This window comes from Cyrtonyx montezumae, unplaced genomic scaffold, assembly GCF_038088225.1.
Source record: "Cyrtonyx montezumae isolate F1298 unplaced genomic scaffold, pur_monq_1.0 scaffold_17, whole genome shotgun sequence".
Lineage (NCBI taxonomy): Eukaryota > Metazoa > Chordata > Aves > Galliformes > Odontophoridae > Cyrtonyx > Cyrtonyx montezumae.
The window spans coordinates 19,486,188-19,507,769 of NW_027071903.1; the positions used below are offsets into that span (position 1 = coordinate 19,486,188).

The window sequence follows — 21,582 nt, forward strand, 5'->3', positions numbered from 1 at the left end:
GGATTACTACTATAATGTATAATTCTCAAAGCAAATGAGGATACACAAGACAAACAAGAAAAAAATAGGAAGCAGAGGAAAAAAGCAAATACCCCCAGAGCTACAGGTGGGAGGAAAAGCGTTGAAAGTCCCTGCAGAGAACTCAGCCTAATGAGATCAGTGTATGCTGCCTGAGGGCATTTACATGGGTGCTGCTTCTGTCATGTTAGTGGTCTTTAGATAAGAAGTCCTTTGCAGCACATCCGTTCTGATTCAGCGAAAAAGAGTCATAACTTCAAGCTGACTAATCGGTTCCAGTGACATTGATGAAACCAGATGGTATGCTTCGTTTACCTGTTTTGCTGAACTGAAAGTAATATGAATATTAAGGTGGGGGGCAGGAAATCAATAGCACAGAAAATAGCAACATAAAAAGAAGGTAAAGCTGCAAGCTTGATGGAAGAAAAGCTGCACTTCAGCAGGCACAACCTCCATAGGGAGAGAACACAGACAGGACACTGAGGATCCTGGGGAAACAGCACGGGACAGCAATACCATTGCAAATTTCAGAAACATGACAAAGGAAAGATAAAACCCACTCTGTCAGAAGAGCTCTGCCACCTATGCTAATGAATGCATTCATAAGAGACTCAACAAAAGAGGAGTTGAAAAGAAGCAAAAGAAAAAAATAAGTGAACAGAGTGAACATTGGCTTTCATATGATAACCAGAGTTTCAAAAGCAAGAGAAATTTACTCTAAGAGGACTCTACAACTCCTTTTAGCTTCAGACTGATGGAATCCCCCTAAAAGGAAAACCCAAAAGGTGGAGATGAAACAAAACTATCATACAGTCTCAGAAATAATGTCATGTTTTTAGTATCATTATTCATGACAAAATTATTTTCTTTCCAAGTTTCACCACATATAACACAAATGAACTCACCTTAATAATTAAAAATCTAATACTACCATGCCAACAAACACATGATGTATGCTTAATTGCAGAACAATGGAAAAATGCTACAGTTCAAAGTATTCTTTCCTCCAAAAATGTTAAAGAGCATACAGATATTGGAGCAAAATTTAGAGTAATTATTCCTTCTTATCTCTGGCAAGATCAACCAGCACACACCTGGCCTAGAGAAATCAGCATCAGTGCTTACATGATATAGCTTTTAACTTTCTGCTTATAGCTGCATCAACTAAAAAAAAACCTTACTGTGTGAAAATATACTACACAACACACACTCAAGTCAACTTCCAAAGTCTGAAGGACCTATTTACATCTTACCTTCTGTGATATTGATAAGGACAAAACAAATATATTTAAATTCCTTCTGCAATTTCTCAATAACAAAAAAAATTATATGGCCAGATTGCAATTAAAAAAAAAATTCCTTCTAGGGAGCTACCCATTATACTTAACAAGCTTAAAACAAAATGAGTCAAAGATCAAGAGTAACTTATCTGAGGTGTCAAGTGCATAAGGTTAAAGGTGAAATTTTATTAGGTCAGAGGTGATATAAATAAAATCTTTTATGTCAAAGAAGAAGGGTCGCAGACAAGATGTATATAATCTAAAGGCATCACAGATGACAAGTAATAACTTTAAGTAGTACAAGTGTGTTCTCACTGCAGATATCTTCACTGATTAAAAAATTGAAAACAGTGATGAATAACTAAAGATATTGCAGCGCTTCACTGGACTATGGCTCTACTTCTACATGACATCCTGCTCATCTTCCTCAGGTACTCCAGAACTTACCTAAAATTACTGAATACTTTTCTTGTGGGGTAAGGCAAGATTTGGCATTAACTGCCTATGCCAAATAGAAAGGTACACAAAGTAGACTGCTTTCATAAATAAAGTGGTTATTTCTACTATACAGTAACCATGCATCTAGTACACAAGTACTGCTGCCTTCTAAGAAACAGGAGTGGGGCCTCAGGCCAAGGAAACTTCATAGATTCATAGATACATTAGGTTGGAAAGGACCTACAAGATCATCTGGTCCAACCATCCTCCTATCACTATCCCTACCCAACTACTAAATCAAATCCCTTAGCACCTCATCTAAACGCTTCTTGAACAGCACTAGGGACGGTGCCTCACCCACCTCCCTAGGCAGGCCATTCCAGTGCCTGACCACTCTTTCAGAGAAAAAATGCTTCCTCAGGTCTCATCTAAATCTTCCCCGGTGCAACTTGTGGCCATTCCCTCTCGTCCTGTCATTATTTATCAGGGAGAAGAGGCCCACCCCCTCCTCACCACAACCCCCCTTCAGGAAGTGGTAGAGTGCCACTTCAGATTACAATAGCACAGCTTCAAATTTTATACTCAGATTATTCAAAACACAGACAAAGACATTGTAGTATTATGTATCATTACACTGCCAGTATGTCAAACACTACCCACCACCTCAATTAAGAGTACTTAAATCTGCTTTTGTAACTGTAGCACTGATCGTTCAGTTACAGTACATACTCCTGTTCCTCCTGAACTGAGGACTCACTCAAGAAATTCCATGCATTTAACCTTGATCCTAAGCTCACACTCCATTCTGATGCTCTGATGAAAAGGAGTGGATTCAAGCACATGAAGTTGGACACAATAAAATCAAGATATCTGTGCCCTCTAGTGGAATCTCTTTTTCACCAGCTGGGGCACCAAAACAGCTTATGATGCAATCCCCCTTACTGGGGGGCACAAGTGTTAAGCTAGCAAACAAATGTAATGAACAGTGTGCACTACTCTCAGGCCAAATAACATCTAGTTCACTTTTTTCCTCCATATTCCTCTGAGGCAGTGGCACAGCAAGAACCAATCAGCCGTGGCTATGTAGAAGCAAATTAAGGCTGGACAGATGGAAATTCAGTGCTATAGACCAGCCACTTCTTGGTGCATGTAGTGATGTGGTGGGATTCCAGGAAGTCTCACAGCTCACATGTATTTCTAAGTACCTGGATGCAGTATGAAAGCTTCCTCCTTATATCAAACTAGAGAAACCCACTATTCAAAAATCAAATTCCAAACAATAAAACTCCCACTAGTCACTGTAAGAGAATGCAAAAGAAAGACACAAGAAACTGTATGTACTTCCATTGCAGTTGGGAAGGAGCAAGCAAACTGCAACTCAGCAGAAGCATGGCATATTCCTGTGACATCCCCTCTTGGAATTTGAGTACCTCAACAACTTAACTTTCCAGAGCTTTTTAAGAAGGAAAAGACAGCACCTGCAGCAATGATAAGCTGTAAAACAAATGGTTCAGCCAATAACCAGAGTAACAAGAACCACATGGGAAGGGAATCGGGAAAGAAAAAAAAAATCAGAATTACAGAGCACTAACAGAGCACTAACATCTGAATGGTTTTGGCTGGAAAGCTGCTACAAGGATGCTGCAGGATCCTTCAGCTCTTCATCAAAAGCTACTTGGAAGAAGCAAGAGGTAAAGGAATAACTAAAGGATTGCCAAAGCTGCTAATAAGCCATGGTCAGATAATTAAAAATAGCATTTGAATTTGAAAGGCAAATTTTATTTGACCATTCTAATATCTTTAAGGATCATCCTTGTGGGGAAGCTATTTTACAGAGATGCAGAAGCAGGCTTTATTTAAAAGCCATAAAGAAAGTTTATTATTTGAAAAGGAGAGAAAATTAAAAAAGCACTCCTGGAACATGAAATACAGTGATAGAAAGAACACCTCTGGAACTTAGGAGAGCAGTCAGTCACACCTTTATACAGAACCTATTTCAAATGGCAATTGCCTTAAATATTTGAAGTCAGTTTCTTTTTATTCCTTTCCATAAGTATTCTGTTCTCAAAAAGGCATTGATATCCATGCTAACACAAATACCTTTGCTTCCATTCCTTTCTAGGAATCTTCAAGACTTTCTCAGGATACATAGCTGGATGGAATTTCAAAATTTGAAGGAAAATAAAATAGTAAAAGTTACTGAAAAAACATACCACTTCTTCATCTGAAAGCTCTCGTCCTTGTATGCTACTGTTTTCTCTCACAGCTTGTTGGTGTTTTTTCCCTTTAATGTGGCTAAAAAGGTACACCTCTGATGAAATCTGTAAACAACAACAAATCATCGCTAATTTTTTACCCTTGATAAGTACTAAACACATAAATAACAATATTTTAAATGCAACATATGTCAGTCTCTCAGAAGTAGGTTCAGAATCTGCCACCTAATGAAGTAACATCAATTACAGTGTGTTCATTCATTTTTACTTAAGAGTATTTACACACAATTTTACACCAACATATTTAATATTACAAGGGTAACTATATAGGACTGTACTGTCAACTGCAATTGAAATTACCTGACAATACTTATCTGACAAGACAGCAACACTCTGCCATTTCAACAAGGGATGCTGACCATGAAAAAATTGTTCTTTTTACTTTGGCTTTTTTCTACCCCCATTTCTAAAGAATATTTTAGATTATTGTTTCAGCAGACTATTTTCACAGCTGTGTTACTGATCGAAACCTCAAAGTGTCCAGTGTTCTTCATGGTAACTTATTCCCATTCAAAGGCTGGCCTAGCTACATGGCCACTGGTTTCACTTCTGTGACACAAATGCTGCATCTTCATTGCTGATACCTGCAGAAAATTGGCATAAAGATGCAGCACACAGGCCAGATTTCCAAGAATATATACGTGGTGGTTTGATGTTGCTGTTGGGTATTTTTAATCCACAGATGAATAAAAAATCACACCAGAATAACAGAAAAAGCAACCATGAGATTCAACAACGGGTCTCTATCACATCTGATGCCCAACTGTCTCTGTATGTCAACTTAAGAAAAAACATGTACGTTTCTGAGAAAAACTACAAGTAAAATTCTTCATAATAGAAGTCTGTATTCTGAAAGATGGAGGTATTGATCATGTATATTGAAATATACACATTTAGCTTTGTGATCCCAATGATGAATAACCCAGGGAATTGCTGTCTTCTATTTCATTCCTGACCTAATTACTGAACAGTTAACACCTTTAATTGTAAAGTCTGGTTTAGGATAACTGCATCAGTAAATTATATAACTGTTAAAAATAAATAAATCCCTGAAGGAGTATGTTTTGTTTCATGTGGCCTTGAGAAATTCCAGGTAACTGGCTAATGGAATCAAGCACAGAACTTAATCCCTCAGTTTAGTTTACATTAACATCTTTTGTACAGATTTTTAGACCAAATTGTACAATGAACAGTATAGGATGAAAAATCCTAAAGGATTCTGGCTTTTCATCTCATTTTTACTTCACTCTAACTTTACCATTTCAACTTACAATCTGAATGATATAAATATGTACGAGTACAGCCTGCTGAAGCCAGGGTTTCAGTTTGAGAACTTTCCAGGCTCAGTGTCATTTCTGCCTACAAATAAACCTTCAGGAAATTTCAACCCAACAAAACTTGTTCAATCATCCCCTGAACACAAGAAAATAACTTGATCACCCTAGCCCTAATCTGCAGGATCTTATGAGGCTTCCACAATGCAGCAGCCAGCTATGTAAAGTTCCTTGCTTTGTATCTAGATTTTAACTAGCTTCATTTGATGATCCCCTATTTCTGATTTTCTTAGAAGGCAGAGCCATCAACTGAGTACTGTCCACACTGTTAGAGCTCTGATTTCACAGTTACTTCAAATCTGCCCTAAGCCACCACGTTTAAAGACAGAGAAATCTCAAGTCAGGTGCACTTGACAAGAGCACAAGGACACAGCACACGTGCAATGCTCTTAACTGTAAATAAAGCATCGTTCGTAGCTGCAAGACACAGTCTGGCCTTGAAATTCTGACAGCACCCCTCCATTCAACTTACCATTACGTTGCACAACGAGCACTGCTTTTTGCGTTCGTATGGTGTAAGTTTTGGTGCATAATCAGTATTAGCATGCCTTCCACTACTTAATTCAGCTGCTTTCTCTTTTCTTTGTTCAATTTGTTCCATGTGCCTTCTAATACTTTCATCGTGCTGAATGCAAAGTGACAAAAGAGAAAAAAAGCTATGAAACAAATGCTATAGAAATACTGAGAATTACCAACGTTTGTACAGCTGGGATGAACGTATGTTAAATAGACACTTCTTCCTGTAAGGCATTAAGTCACCACACATCACAGACACTTCAACATCCGCTGTATCTGCAGTAGCAGGTACAGTTCACTGGATTCTTTCAGGGGGGTTTCACAACTAATTCTCAAGGAAATGGAACAAACTCTTAAATACTATTTAAAATCTGAGACTGATGTATAAACCTCTATTTAATGCCAACGCTGCATTTTACAACACAGAACAATATCAGAGGTAATAAAAACACTGAAGTGAAAAAACATTTGTAATTAAGTGCTACAGAATTTAACAAAAAGCACAACTGTAACAAAGTCCCTTCTCAGAACCTTACATATCTTATTTATTATTTTGGAAGTCTTCACTTCTCTTGAAAAATAGTGCATCTATAGTGGATCTCTCCAAAATTTCTGACACCTTTCTTCTCCACTGGGCAGTCAATTCAGCTGAGTGCTTGAACTACAGGGCCTTGGATTTACAAAATCACTGGAGCCCTGCATGGAGCCTGCCTCCTGGTGACATCCCTTTCACTGTGTGTCACTGATGGGTGAGTCTTTACTGAACAGTATGACAGTTTGTACATACTGATCTTCCTCGCTACTCAATCCAAAATTACTTTGACTTCTATTGGAAAGTACAAGTTTGTAAGTTCTCCTGTTCTAAGCTTTGAGACTCTGATAACTCAGAGCTCATTCTTTTCCAAATTCCCAAGGAGCTCTCTCCAAGTTATGCAATGCAGGTTGTACAGCAATGTCCTGATCTTAATGTATAAGTCTAAATAAAAATGCAACTCAGGACATGTTTCAGCATACTGTAATACCTTTACTAAATAAAACAGATATAGAAATTTTTGAGCATTTCTGTATTGCTAATGTATTTTTCAACTAAGGCTTTTTTTGTTTGTTTGTTTACCTTCAGCTGAATCTTTTTCTGCAGTTCTTCCATGGCCTCTTGTTGAGCTGCAGTAAGAGCTGCCAATCTCTCTTCTCGATCTCTAACAAAAATATTATAAATGCAGGGGAAACTTTTAGTAATACAGTGAGCTTGGGAAACGATGAATGTCATGCTTTGCTACCACTAGCATTCTGCAAACAACAACTGTTTTCACTGACCCAAAGACAAGAAGTACAATGGCAAGTCAAAGAAAAACCATGAAGCAACAAGGGCATTACATTTCTTAATGGATACGGAAAGACATAGATAAAACCCTGATTTCAAATGATAACCAGTTTTAAGTGACAAGTGATAAACTGATGCTCTAAAAAATCACAATTCTAAATTTTCAAGATAACAAAACACAGCAAAACAATTAAGTACTTTATTTAAACATTACATTCTGCATAAAACTGAAGAGCCAGGAACTACTTTTGTCTACAGCCCTCTCCCAAAAATGATGAAAGATTCCAACAGTAGCACATCTACTGTTAATGGACATCTAACATACATACAGGAAAATGAGATTTAAGTCATAAATAAAACCCAAGATTAATGGAAGATGCGAAGAGAATCCCCTGAGCACCACTCTACTGAAGAAACCAAAAAACTAAGTAACCACAGTAGAAATAGAAGGCTCAGACATCTTTTTTTTTTTCTTCTTTTAAAAAGTTCTGTCTGCTTTTATATTTCCTGTGAAAGACAACAGGGCAGGAGCCACGTTTAACCACAGACACTAAGAATAATTGTTCACTCACAAAATATAAGTGAACTCTTCCAAGCACCATGGGCATAGGCAGGCAAGTGAGAAAGGGATGATGGATGAGAAGCACTACATACTTTATGTGCTGTTTCCCAAGGAATATACAGAAAGACTGAACTAGTCTTTGATTTTGCTTTTAAAACAACCTCCTGACTCACACCACAAGCTGAAACAAATCAGAACTAACACAATCCAAATCCAAAGTGCAGTTATTTCAGGAAACATTTAAAAACATTTCTTTAACAACAGCCTATTATTATTAGTCTACTATTAGTCTTACAGACTAGCACAATCAGTATCACTGCACACTTTGGATTAATAGTATTTGAAACAAAACTCTGAAGTTTCCATTTATGAAGCATCAGTGTTACCCCTCTTTAGGCCCTTCTGAAATTAATACTTTCTATATGATTAGGTTACATTTTACAGTTTTACGATTTCTACTGATGAGAACAAAATTTTCCACATTAGGGGGTGCAATTCTCAGGAAGATAAAGTCCTCAGAAAATGTATCTAAGCCTTACTGGAATCATGTTGACCTACCATAAAAGCAGAGGGGTTGTGAAGTCAGTTCTAAATACACTAACCCTTTCATACACGTGCTTTCATCACCACCAGATGCACATCCCTATAAAGCTTGTACTGAAGAAATTTTAACAAGGTATTCCAAAAATGACTCATTGAAGGAAGCATCCAATCCTTGGCATGAATCAAATCCTTGCAGAACCTGCTGAAGTTGAAGGCAAAGACAGAAGGAGCAGTACAGACAGCCTCCTATCAAACTCATCTCTCAGCTTCTGAACCACAACACTTTGAATCCTGCTCTACTGCATTAGAGAAACGTCAGAACTCTCAATAAAGAGACACCACTGAGGCCATTTGGAGATAACAGAATCACCAGATTGTAAGGCACCACATACACATCCTTTCCTACTCTCTCAGAAACTGAAGAAAGAAGAAAAAAAGGAGAAGAAACCCCATCTATTTCATTTATCAGCATCTAGCAAAGAAAAACAACTGCAAGCACATTAATACAGTATCAAATACAAAGTGACTGAAAACCAAGTGCTACAGTGTCAAAGAAGAGGAAGTTTGCTGAAATAATGCTAACAGAAGGCACGTCATAATGAAAGAAATAGGGGGCATTAAAGGCAAGAAGCAATTTTAAAACTGATTAAGTAAGAGGAGCACAGAATTGTATGTCTTAAGCCTTTAGACAAGTTCTAACTGTAGGACACTGCTGAAGGCAGAGAATGTTCTAAATATTTTTCTCCCTGGGTTTGTTAACACCTATTTCAAATTCTAGATGTCACCCACCTTATGGAAAGGGATGTAAAAAATGCACTGAGCCTTGTAAGAATTGTCTGTGGTGATGATGATAATAAGAATAATCCCTAATCAGCTGCCTCCCACTCATCACGTTACATAATGCCAGCCTTCATCTTCCTCAAGAGAGTTAGCTACTGACAGAGACCTTCCAACTCACTCTACCTGTGACTGTGGGTCAATACATTCAGGAAAGGTCCATAAAGTCCTGAGCAAGGCCACAGATCCAACCCACAGTTACATCTAAGCATCTCACTGAAAACTGGAGCTCGCCATGACATCAAGCTAGAACTGCTCATGATTTTGGAAGATTGAAGAGGCGATCAACATTTTCTTCTCCAAATAAAATACTTTGAAAACACTTCACAAGGATTTCAAATCAAACAAGCTCTGACAATCAGAATGTTTATAGAACAAACACTGAACACTCCATGACATAAAAATAATGCAACTTCTGTTTAGATTTTATGGAACACTTGTGATTGCAGAACTATAATGAAATAGTGAATAAAAGGAGATGAATCCAAATAGAATTAGGGAAATAAAACGAGGAGGAGAAAAGTTTTTCTGAATCAGACGTGTGAGTAACCCTTTCTCACACAACACAGTGTCTCATCCCATACCCAAGAGACCATACTTTATTCTCTCTGCACTACGCCTTGCTAAAAGAGAGAGGAAAGTCCATGTGGAAACCCCTTTAAGAACTTCTGATCGTGGGCATAAACATAAAACAAGTACTTTACAGGCAGCAGAATGAATTAAGCCTGATTTCCTGGCTTTGTGCTTCACAAATGAAGTCTCTGGTGTGTACAGAAAAGGTGAAGTCAAATTGATGCCAGTAAGTCCAAAAGTTACTGGAGAGCAAAGGAAATAGTGAACACAGGGACATTAATCTTGCATCCTTTGAAAACTAAGCTAAAATATTAAAAAAAAGCAAATTATTAAAAGGTCTTGTTAGCAATAAAAGTAAGATGAAGTAATGTTAACAATATGTAATAAAATATAGCACTATGCGTTACAGCATGCATGTACCTAAGGAATACAAGAATCTATTATAGAATTCATGAATTTTCTTCTTCCCAACCATTCATCAAGAACATTTATTGATGCTACTTAAAAAATACTAAGCCCAAAGACAATGTTTCTAATATACAGAAGATGCAGACAGTGAAAATATAACAATGAAAGAGGGGAACAAAAACTCATGGCAGTTACCTGGCCCTTTCTCGTGCTGCATCTTCCCGAGCTTTTTCTTTCTCTTGCCTCTGCTGTTCAATCCGTGCTTCTTGCTCTTTCCTCTTCAACAGCAGCTCTTCAACTCGAGCCTGGCGTTCTGCTTCCAGAGCTCTTTTGCGCTCCTAGTTAAAGAAAAATAAACCCTAACTCCTCTTTTAGAGCAAAACATTCTTCTAAAGAATTCTTCCTTACTTTCACGAAGGAGTAAGAGCTGCACTTCTGTTAGATGAAGAACTAATGCACACACTCAGGTCCAAACACAAACTGAAGGCACAGCAGTGCTAACTCAGCTATGCATTTTGCTCAAACTGAAGAGGACCAACCACAAGTTGAACAAAGTGATCAGTGAGAATAAAACATTCTGTATGTCTACAAGGATCCACATGATAACAGAAACCAAATACAGTCCCATGGAATATCAGTATTTAATTATATAACGAGAACAGACTCTGACAGTACATTCTGTGCTACCACTGAACATACAATTCCTCCACCTCTGTTCAATTCTCACTCGTTTCTGACCGTAAAGTTCTGGAACTCTACATGGTAATACAATCCTGACAGACGGGCTGCACTTGAAACAGAAACGAATGTAGAAGTAAAGCACATTCAAAAATCACATAGTGCAAGAGCAGACATACTAGTTGGTTATATTTTATTAGAAGGAAAGATGACTGCTGGCTTTAGATGAACAGTCTGAAGGGAACATTTCATGTGTCCCTCAAATCTTTATCGCACTAAAGAAAAAGTCTGTTTTGTGTGACAGACTAAATAAAAAAGCAGACAAATATATCTTAGAAATATACCCCTTGCACAACCTCCAGCACTAGAAGTGGACTTTACTGTGCAAGCAAAGTTGTCTTTTTTCAGGACACAGTATGAGGTTTTTCATTAGCAGAAAGCGAAATTTTACATTTATACATTTAAAACTGAACTGCTGTGGCTCGGTACATTTTCAAATAAGTACCAGTGCCAATACACAGAACACAAAATATGGGCAAAGGGAAAATTTGTAATAAATTCTGAAGATACAGAAGTTAAAAAAAAGGGTGATGGAAAGGGGAGTCTGCAGAATTTGGTGCAAGGAAGGAACAAGTAGATTTTATTGGATATGAGAAATACTCGAGGCTGACAAAGACACAGGTCAGGCAGATAAGCAGAAGCACATCAGTTTCCATTCCTACTGAAACTATACACACAGAAGCCTTGTGATTTAAATTTTGTAGTTGCATGTACAGTGAAGGCCACCACAATCACAGTAAATGGAAAGCAGCTTGCTTAGATGTGCTGTATTCCAATAATGTTCGAAGGCTGTTTTTTCTCTTTGCATGAAGTTAAATTCATGCTTATTGGATTAATTTCTGATCACTTAATTAGAATTATACATTTATATTTGTACTAACTGCTACAGAAGGTACACTGGGAACAGATCCAGATCCCTAACAGTGCAGGAAAAGTTCCACTGTGAAAGGAATACACATTGCTTTGTAGAGGAGGATGGCAGGGGCAGATAGAGCATGCCTTAAAATTCACGGGCTTTGCTCAAGTGCTATCACAACTGGCGCATGGATAAAATGGGGAAACAGCTTGATCTTTGGTCAGGACAGAGAAGTGTGGTGATAGATGTACTGACAGACCATCCACAGATCAACTACAGTACAGCCTAATGACCAAAGAAAAGGAGTAAAACACAGCAGACGCGAGAAAGAATTACAAGCCTCAAATCCTACAGTAAGACTCCAAGAAAGTTCAGTTCTAGAATAAAGGAGTATAAGTAACTACAAAAAACAAGGTCACTAAGATCAGGTTGTTTATTTTTTGTAAAAAATTTGGAAGGGTATATTTCTCCAATAACACAATCAATTTGGAAATCCAGGAACCTTCAATAATAGATTTGCTAAAAATAAAACAGCATCCAGCACTTCTGGGGTACCTTCTGTCTCAAAAATGGCATCTGACCAAGTGAGGTCAGCATCATGTTACGTTTTTCAGCGAGGAGATAGAATCTGCTGGTAGTGATAAGTACTAAGCTCTGAAGGATTCTCAGACAAAGTATAGCTTTGATGATCTGGGGCACACGAATACAGGGAGGAAGAGCTCACATGAGTTCTGTTTGGATTCCAGCATAGAGTGACAAAAAGTGGATGCGTGAGGCTGGGAGAACTTAGTATTGAAATGTTGCAGTCAAAAAAATCTAAAGGATTTCAGGACCATATACACATCTGCGTTTAAAGCAATCTTGTTAAATGAACGAAGAGTATACACGTATTATAAGGTACATTTTTCTGTTTCTTCTCTAAGTTTCATGTGTTACTGAAACATTTGTCTTCTAATGGAGTAACAATTTGCTTTATTAAAAAGCTTAAGACAGGCATCAATCATCTTCCCATAATCTATAGGACCTTGGCCATATTTACATTTCTCCCCTGTGGTGCTGAAACACGGCAGGAGAAATGCAGACTCCACTCTCCTGAAGTTGAACTAAAAATATAAGACAGAAAGTGACAAAGACCGTGTAGTAAAAATCAAATAAGAATTTCATTGCCATCCTGCAATTACAGATATCTTGTACCTGAACAGCTTCATCCCGTGCTTGCTTTTCCTCTTGCCTTCGCTGACGCTCTTCTTGTAATTCATTTAAGCGCTGCTCATATTCTTTCAATTTATTCAGTACATCATGACGTTTGTTCTGAGCTTCTAAGGTGTTTATAAATGCAATTTCATTTACCTGAAAAGATGATAAAGTGTGATAAAAGATCAGAGAAACTGAAGTTTTATTCTTAGTGAATCCGATCCATTTATTGACTACCCATCTGATAATTAATTTGGTGGGATATTTCTCCAGAACCTGTTGGAAATCAATTCTTGACAAAATCAGTCCGTTTCCAATGTTACTGAAGAAAAATCATAACAATTTATCAACACTAAGCCATACTAAAAGCCTACAGTTTAAAGATAAATTATTTTTCTCTACTCAAAGTTTATGCTGTCTGTTTGAATCCACAAAATAAGTCAAAGTTGAGGATAATGTACAAACAGGAACACGTCCATCACATGAAAATTGGTACTTGTCTTGTTCACTAATTAGTGTTCATTTACAGAATAGATTTCACAGTACAGTAAGCATGTAATCATTAGGAATTTAGATAAGCAAATAAGCTGAAAGGACGTGATAGCTGCTGTAGCCTTACTCATCAGTTCCTGTTTCTCTAAAGCCTTCTGGCCCAATCTCAAAGGTAGAAGATCTTACACAAATCAATCAATAAATATGTATATATATGTATACACACACTAAAACATCTGCTTAGCTGAGGAATTATGCTAATTACAATTTAATTAATGTAACAGAAGTCACCCCAATGTAAATGAAATAATAAGCTACGTTAGACTGAATTATGTGATCTAAAAACTGAATTTCAGAAACAGGGCAAATTAGTGGAAAGGCTAAATGAGTTTTGTTTTGCTTATACAATAATAATGAACAACTCAGCATCAATCACAGCTGGGACACACGCTCATTATATAATTTGGTCTTGAGATGTATTTATCTTGGGAAAGACTGTTTATCAAAGAATATGAATTAATTAAAGCAACAAAACAAAAAGCAGCTAGTGCTCATCTTCTGAATATAGGTATTCAAATCAGAAGTGTACTAGCAAAATGCTTGGCTTTCAGTAAGTGCTGTGTCCTATAGGTTTACATCCAGCTTTTTAGCAATATAAGTAGTACAAGCCACAGTAACAGAAATATATGTGCATGAGAACATAATGTATAAGGACAATGAAACCAGAATGGGTGTTCAATAATGCGACATGCTCTCCTCTTTACATTCTGCTGGAGTACAGAATATTAACAAGATCTTCTTCCCTTCCACAAGCACTGTCCCCCAGAATGCTGCCATATTCTCTGACAAATGAGAGCAGCAATACCACCAGCTCTTTAATTGAATCCATCTTTTCCTCTAGTTCAGCCCACCATGATGTCTAGTAGCAGACTAACATAAAATTCTATTTAAAGGAAAAAAATGCAGTTTTAGAGATTGGCATTTATCTACTTCACAGGTGATGTGTCCATCCCTGTTTAACTTACGTTATCCTTCACATCATATTCCAGAACACTCTGTGGTACAGAACATGCACACAAACATGGCTGTTGAATATTTGCCCTTTAAAACAAGCCAACTTACCTTAGCCTCCTCCTCTTGTGCTTTTTTCACAATTGCTTGTAGCTGCACTTCACGTTTGAACTCTGCATGGAGTAGTTTTTCCTCCATCATCCTGCGCCTTTGATCTAACAGTTCTTCTTTCCATTTCCGTACGTCTTTCTCCTGTATAGGAATAGTGAATTTGTTACTAACACAGCAGCTGAAAGAAGGACTAGAATTTTCCTTAGTTTCTTGCTTCTGAAGCTACAATTACAGAAATAAAACATCCTGATGTCTTACACAAATCCTGCACCAAAGTACACCGATTTGCTAACTCTCTCATTATCCTTTGCAAAATTCATCTCAATAAATTCTGATCTTCCAGAAGGAGTTAAATAATCGTAAGCTGGGACCACAAGATAACCAAGTCACCTAGTCCAATGCCTTGCTTGAAGCAAGTTCAGCTATGAGCAGGCTTGGTTGGTTGCTGAGGGGCAGCGAGGATGCCCCGGTAGGGTCTTGAAAACCTCCAAATATGAGGAAGGTACAACCTCTGAGCAATCTGTTCCAGTACCTGATTGTCCCCACAATGAGAACTTCTCTCCACGTACCTGGCTAGAATATATTGTTTAAATAAAAAATATGCCCACTGTCACTCAGCCTACTGTCATAAACCACTGTGACAGAGCCTAGCTCCAGTCCCTTGATAATCACCTGGTAAGTATTGGAAGGCTGCCACTAAGCCCTCTAATCTATCCATCCACACAACTGGGTGGATAAAGTGATGGAAAAAAAACCCACAGTACAGTATACACCTTTCATTATTCTACATGGAACACATTCCTTTGCTATTTTTAATTCTTTTACGCTGTAATCTTCAGCAAATCATTCACATCTTCTAAAATGTACATACAGCTCACATCACAACAGGAGAATTAACCAATGAAGTCTTTTTGTCTTGGTATTAACAATATTCTTATCTTAGGTTAGAATAAATCCAAGCATGAATCACCCATGAAAAGCATGTGAGATCAGACTCAAGAAAATTTCATTTTACTGCAAGTTTTTCTAGGAGATTGTGGAGGGGGAAGAAAGAGAAAAAACCCAGGTTTTCTGAAAAGCAGCAGACTGGCTACTTTGTACTACAGGAAGCTTACCCTCTCCATTAATTTTTGAAGTTTCAGTGTCTTTTCTTCACGTAACTTTTCCCTCAGCTGTTGAGCTTTCATTTGTTTTTCCTCGTGTTTCTTTTTGGATTCTGCTATTGTTCTTTTAATACAAAAAGCAGAGCAAAAGTGAAACATCATCAGGCAACAGCATTGCAAACATCTCTATGACATTTTCAGTAAGAATACACAAACAGGCCACTGCAATAATTTCCCTTAAATGTAAATATTGTTCTTCTAGCCTTCAAATATTTACTTAATGGTCCATGTAGCATGAACCTCACCCATCGTGAAAACAACACGCTGATTTCTTTAAAACTTTCCACCCACAGACTTAGAGAAAGTCAGCTTGTGAGCAGTTCACACAGCCACGAGCTTGGCTGCTCGTTTCCACTGCCCAATCAAGACACGTAACATCTCCAAGACCTTTTACGTGAGGGTGATGACAGTTTCTCATGCATGTGTATTCCATGGCCAGGTGGGCGTGCAGGCTCTTCTTCCACTCTGTCTCCCCAAGAGTTACTCTGGCGCCACGATTCACGGGCTGTACAATAAGAAAAGCAGACTTTTATAATTGAAACACAGTGTTCTGGAAGAAGTGCTGAAGTGCTATAAATGAGGCTCAGTTCTTCTTGAAGTTCTCTCTCAAATAGGTCCTCCACAGCCTAAGTAAGGTGCCACCTCACACTGTAGCACCTCTAACCCCTTTGCATTTTCAATGCTTAATTACTTAACCAAGCTCTTAATTAAATGTTAACATAAAACTGGAAAACTAATATTAGATTCCTAGTAAAGATGTGGTGGTACAGACACAGACAGTTTGAACACAGAAGTTCATCTTTCCTAAGAAAATAACGTCAAATATAACAAAACTTGGAATAACAGTTAGATGGTAGGAGGACCTCCCAAATTCTTATGCAGGCACAGATAAAGTGGACACTCTTCTAACTTCTGCTGCCATTTCAAGTTATGCACAGTAATATATGAAAATCTTACCTTCATAATCTGCCAAGACATCATTCCAGTCCATAGATATACCGCAAAAAGTTATGCTTCCATTGCCCATACAAGCCTGAAATTTAATGTGATCCACAGTAAAACATTTATTTAAATGTGGAGATAGACACAAGCATTAAACACTGCCAGCTCAGTTAACAATGTCTCCAAATTCAAATAGCCACCTCAAAAGTTGATGTGGTTTCTGCTGATTTTCAGAGCAGGCAATGGAGACTACTGCTTCAGTTACAGTAGCTCCTATCTAGAAGCAGCAAAAATAAAACAGTCCAGTTCTCCCAGTTTCTCACACAGAAGCAAGCAGCAGGACACAATGATTGCAACATCATAGGGCTCACAAGCACAGCACTGTTGAATTTAGTAAGACTAAACACTCCTTAAGACAGTATGCTGTTGTTACTCCCTGACATTATTTAACTCATTTGCACGTAAAGAAGGTCACATTAGTGTAGAATGGAACACTACAATTCTGTATTGATGCTTTGCTGACATGTAAGAGTTTAAAGTTGGGTATTTTAAATAAAATCCAACACTCACAGAGAAATCACTATCATTGTCAGTTTCGATATTAATGTCATTGTTTTCCTCTGCTTCTATCTCTCTAGTTAATTGCTCCTCTTCTGCAATAGCACTAGCAATAGCTTCTTCATTTGCCTTCTCCAGGCGATCTGCCAACTCCTCCTTCTTAGCAAGGACTTCTGCCATAGACTGCGTAGGAAATATGAAACCAAGAGTCAGATCTAGACACAAAGTAGTTTCCATATAGTTAATATGAATTGTATGACACTTTGCTCAACTTCTAATTACTCGCAGATCCTTCCTGTTTCTCTGAATGTAGAATATGAATGAAATACAAAGAAAAATGCTAATTACCAACTAGTTCAAGGATCCCATAAATCACTTAAGAAATTATCATTCACCTAATTCCTAACGTTTTATACAACTGCTGTCACTAAAACAGAGATAGTTCTTCTCTAATCACTGTCTTTTAAATACCTAACCTTAGGAACTAAACAATGCATTCTCTGAAGCACTAATAGCGTGCCCTGTTCTATCTTCAGAAAAGGAATCATGCTCCAAAGCAGTATTCAGAACGTGACAAAGAATCTGCAGATGAACTGTATATGGAAACTTTCCTGTGGTTAGTACTTCTTAATCTCTAGCTATGTGTGTTTTTCAATATGAATAGCAAGACAGTTGGGCAAGAACACAAGCCTGAACATTCTGATTGTCATCATCGTCTCAAATGACCAGTATTAACTGGTTCATTTCCAGTCCAGCTACCAAGCCATGTGCCAAGACACACAAATCTGAGCTCAATGCAGTCTGATCAGGAGCAGGGAAATGCTTCCAAGAGACAAAGATCCCACTCAACTGTCAGCCTTCTGAACTGTTCATAACTGAGAATGTGAAGCAGTGTCACAGCAGATGAGATGCTACAAATAAGCTGTTTCTAAAAACAATCATATACATGACTTGGAATTACCCAGTCCAGTTTGACAATGATGCTAATGGGAAGATGATAAATAGGAAAATTTCCGTAAATTGGAGTATTAACCTATTTTCCAGGGAGGAAAAATAAACAAACTGGATTTTGTGTGGCACTACAGTAACTCTCTACTCTGAGAAACCTAACAGACACCTTGAAACCTGCAGAATTCAACGGACTGGAATGGATATTCCTTATAGGAAGCCATATAAAAGGAGAACATTGGCTTGACGTCTGTTATTTAAGAAAGGAATTTGTCAAAGTTTCTAGTTGTAGCAGAAGACCCAATAGAGCAGTTCAGATAGGTTCAGAAGGTAAAGAAGTCTACAGTTGTTTGCAAAAGAATTACGATGTTCTGTGAGTTTCCAGTTTGGATAATTAACAAAACTGGAGTAAGAATGTAATAAGAATCTTAATATAAATGAACAGAAATAGAAAGAAATAAAACTACAAAGATCATTTATGTTAAAGAAAAAAAAAGGCAATCAGAATGTACTCTTTATTCCAAATACTACATTTATATATTTCTAGTTTCAATTTAGAACTTTTACTGAAATTCAATCTTTTCCTGGGAAGTACCTGTGCAACACAGATTTTGTTCTGCTTCCCCCCCCCCTTCCCAGAAGTCCTCTACAGCCTTTTGTACAATTTCCACAGCAGACTAACACGAAACACTTTGCAACACAGAATGAAAACACTAAGGCGTACACTTATAAATTACACTGAACTCTTTTAGTATTTCTTACCCATCTGGCAGCACTCACATTTGAAATATCTGAGGGGTCCATTTCAGTTTCAGTTTTAGCTTTTTCTGTTGGATGCTGGGCTACACTCTCAGCGATTGCAGAGGAAGCTTCATTCACCTGCAGAGCTGCTGAAGTGCAGTCAGAATTCGTGAGAACTGGAGGTGCTGCAGAAGCTATTTGTAAGCTATCTTCCTGCAGTGATGCACTAGTGCTCACACTGTCTTCTGCTGTGTGTGCTGTTAACTAACAAGAGACATTTGCAAAATTAACATAACACGCTGATTTTTAAAGAGTGAAAAGTATTTTAAGAAAGTATCTGGCATCCTTACAGTGAGTGATGTAACTAACTCCAATTACACATATTTCCAGTTGGTTGTAACTTTGCAAAAGTTGGATCTTTATCTGAACTTTTCTGTATGTGAGCTGTACCTAAAGATCAGGTTTTGGACAACACTAAGCCTGTGAATAATAACACTCATAGTATGATTTTTATCTTGCCAACACCTTAATGCATTCCCACCAATGTAAATTAAACAAGCCACCATTTCAAACATTCCTCCACGATCTGTTTGATGAATACATCAAGCTCCTGACAATAATTCCTCAAGATAATTCTCCAGAGAAAATGCTGCAGGATTTCTTAAGGTTAGAAAACGGTCCAAAATTTTACTGACCTGAGTCCTCTCAATAAGAGAACGTTCAGACTGATGTAGAGGCTCCTTCTCTACGAGCTCTGTGCTTTTGGGTGCACCATCGTTCGTGATGGAATTCGCAGGCTTATCTGCTGATGGTGGTGAAGCAATGTTTTCTTTGTCACTGTCACCTCTGGACTTGAGTGATTCTGAAAGTACAGGAGCTTTCGTTGCCAGTGCAACAGTGGATCGAGGTCGAACAGGCCTCCCCCGCTGAACCGTTTCCCAGCCCTCTGCATCCTTTCGATCTACATTAAGAAAAAGGAACATCTCATTCCAAGAAAAGGAGACCAATAAATAGAGGTATTATAAACAATTTACTACAGCATGACACAAGTCGTACAGCAAAAATGTTCCCTTAAAAAATAAGAACCAAAAACCTCAAAGGAATATTATTTAGGAAAGCTTTTGACTTCAAGGAGAGCTGCCAGTTTCAGAAACACTAAACAGCTCTCTTCATGTATGGGAACAACTCTGCTACCAAGCTGAAGTACCCATACATGTAACCAGGTAAAAATGGCCCCGTGTACCTAAGCACCTCCCATCTCTGTTTCTATCTCACCAGGAGGCATACACAGTAACAGCAGCATTGGAGGCCATTGTGAAAGCAAACGCAGGTCCAAGTGAGGTCCTAAGGACCATCCAAAACATGGTCTACAATTCTTTTACAAGTGTTTTCTTTAATACGTTTTTTTCAATCTAATGTCAAAAAAAACCAAAAACCCAACAAGCAAAACTAGTAATTGGTGCCACCATTGAGAAAACTTTCCACGAAGTCCCAGAACAGATAGCTACAGTGGGATTCCAACGCGAGGGAGCACACAGACAGCACTGCTGACTAAATAGCAGTAAGGTACAACATGTTGATGAACATTTCTAATACACACTCTTGAAAACCCTTCAAAATGACATTTTCTGCCTGAATCATATGGTCTTAAATACGATTCCAGGGTTTCTAGCAAATCAAGGTAAACCTCTTCTGTATATATAAAGGTTCTCGTGGCCTCCAATGAATACCACCATGTCATTTCCCATGCATCTTTGATTAACTGATTCTTTCGAGACTAAATGATACAAATCAAGAGAATGACAGCTAAGCTCACCAGTACCTATTTGGACAAGAAAAGCTTAAACAAGCAATACCAGAAAATGAAGCATCATTTAAAGCACTTAAAACAGGTTTCGTTCAAGAAATACTATTTTTTTTCCCAATATCCCCCAAAACATTCTCCTCCATCAAGAGCATAAATTCATTAAGTATCTCAAAATTTAGCACTCGATGAAACAGTAAAGCAAAATAATTCATGAAGACAATTGCTCTGTAAAGAATTCTCATTTTTACAGCATGAAGCTCTATCTTCTGTGTAAAGCACGATACAGAAATCAAAAACCCAACAGTAAATAGTTTCCTACTGAGGAAAACTTAACTTAAAAACAACCTGATTCACAGGGTGTTTCTAAAGCTTTTAGAAACTAAGATGGTCCTGCAGATCAAGCATAGAGATCAGAGCCCTAACATTAAAATTTAACAAATATAAATATGAATGAGTCTATATGGTTGTCAAAAACTGTAACCTGAAACACCTGAGGGTGGCTGGAAAACAGAATGATTGATATATTACAATTTCACATTACTAATGTAAAGAATGCTGTTGAAGTTACATTTCTATTAAAAACACTACTGAAAGTGATTTAAAAATATAAGATAAGGTGTAATGCTCTCTAAGATAAATAAACATCTGAAAGACTGTAGTAAAGTACCATAGCACAAGTGTCACCTTTACAAACTGCCACGAACAACTCCTCGCAAGTCAACACATCTACGGGGAGATCAGAGACTAAAATACTTCTCTCCCCTTCATAGCATGTCTGCTTACTGTAATGCAATTTACAACACACAGAAAAGACTACTCTCAACATACATTTTCACAATGAAAAATTCCAGAGCTGTGTGTGAATCAGAGAATGGTTTAGGCTGGAAGGGATCTCCAAGGTCATCCAGCCCCCCC

At 37.8% G+C, this 21,582-nt stretch overlaps 1 protein-coding gene across 1 annotated transcript in view; it reads right to left on the minus strand.

The window, feature by feature from the left end:
* The window catches only part of SCAPER (S-phase cyclin A associated protein in the ER), a 141,276-nt gene that overhangs the window by 92,359 nt on the left and 27,335 nt on the right, over positions 1–21,582 (minus strand). Inside the window, exons 9-20 of the mRNA XM_065733596.1 lie at positions 19,556–19,821; positions 18,900–19,124; positions 17,184–17,354; positions 16,629–16,704; positions 16,059–16,176; positions 15,624–15,735; positions 14,509–14,649; positions 12,895–13,050; positions 10,302–10,444; positions 6,977–7,058; positions 5,819–5,971; positions 3,950–4,057 (exon numbers count right to left, since the gene is read on the minus strand). Coding sequence (XP_065589668.1) covers positions 3,950–4,057; positions 5,819–5,971; positions 6,977–7,058; positions 10,302–10,444; positions 12,895–13,050; positions 14,509–14,649; positions 15,624–15,735; positions 16,059–16,176; positions 16,629–16,704; positions 17,184–17,354; positions 18,900–19,124; positions 19,556–19,821 — 1,751 coding nt within the window. The remainder of the gene's footprint in view (positions 1–3,949; positions 4,058–5,818; positions 5,972–6,976; positions 7,059–10,301; positions 10,445–12,894; positions 13,051–14,508; positions 14,650–15,623; positions 15,736–16,058; positions 16,177–16,628; positions 16,705–17,183; positions 17,355–18,899; positions 19,125–19,555; positions 19,822–21,582) is intronic.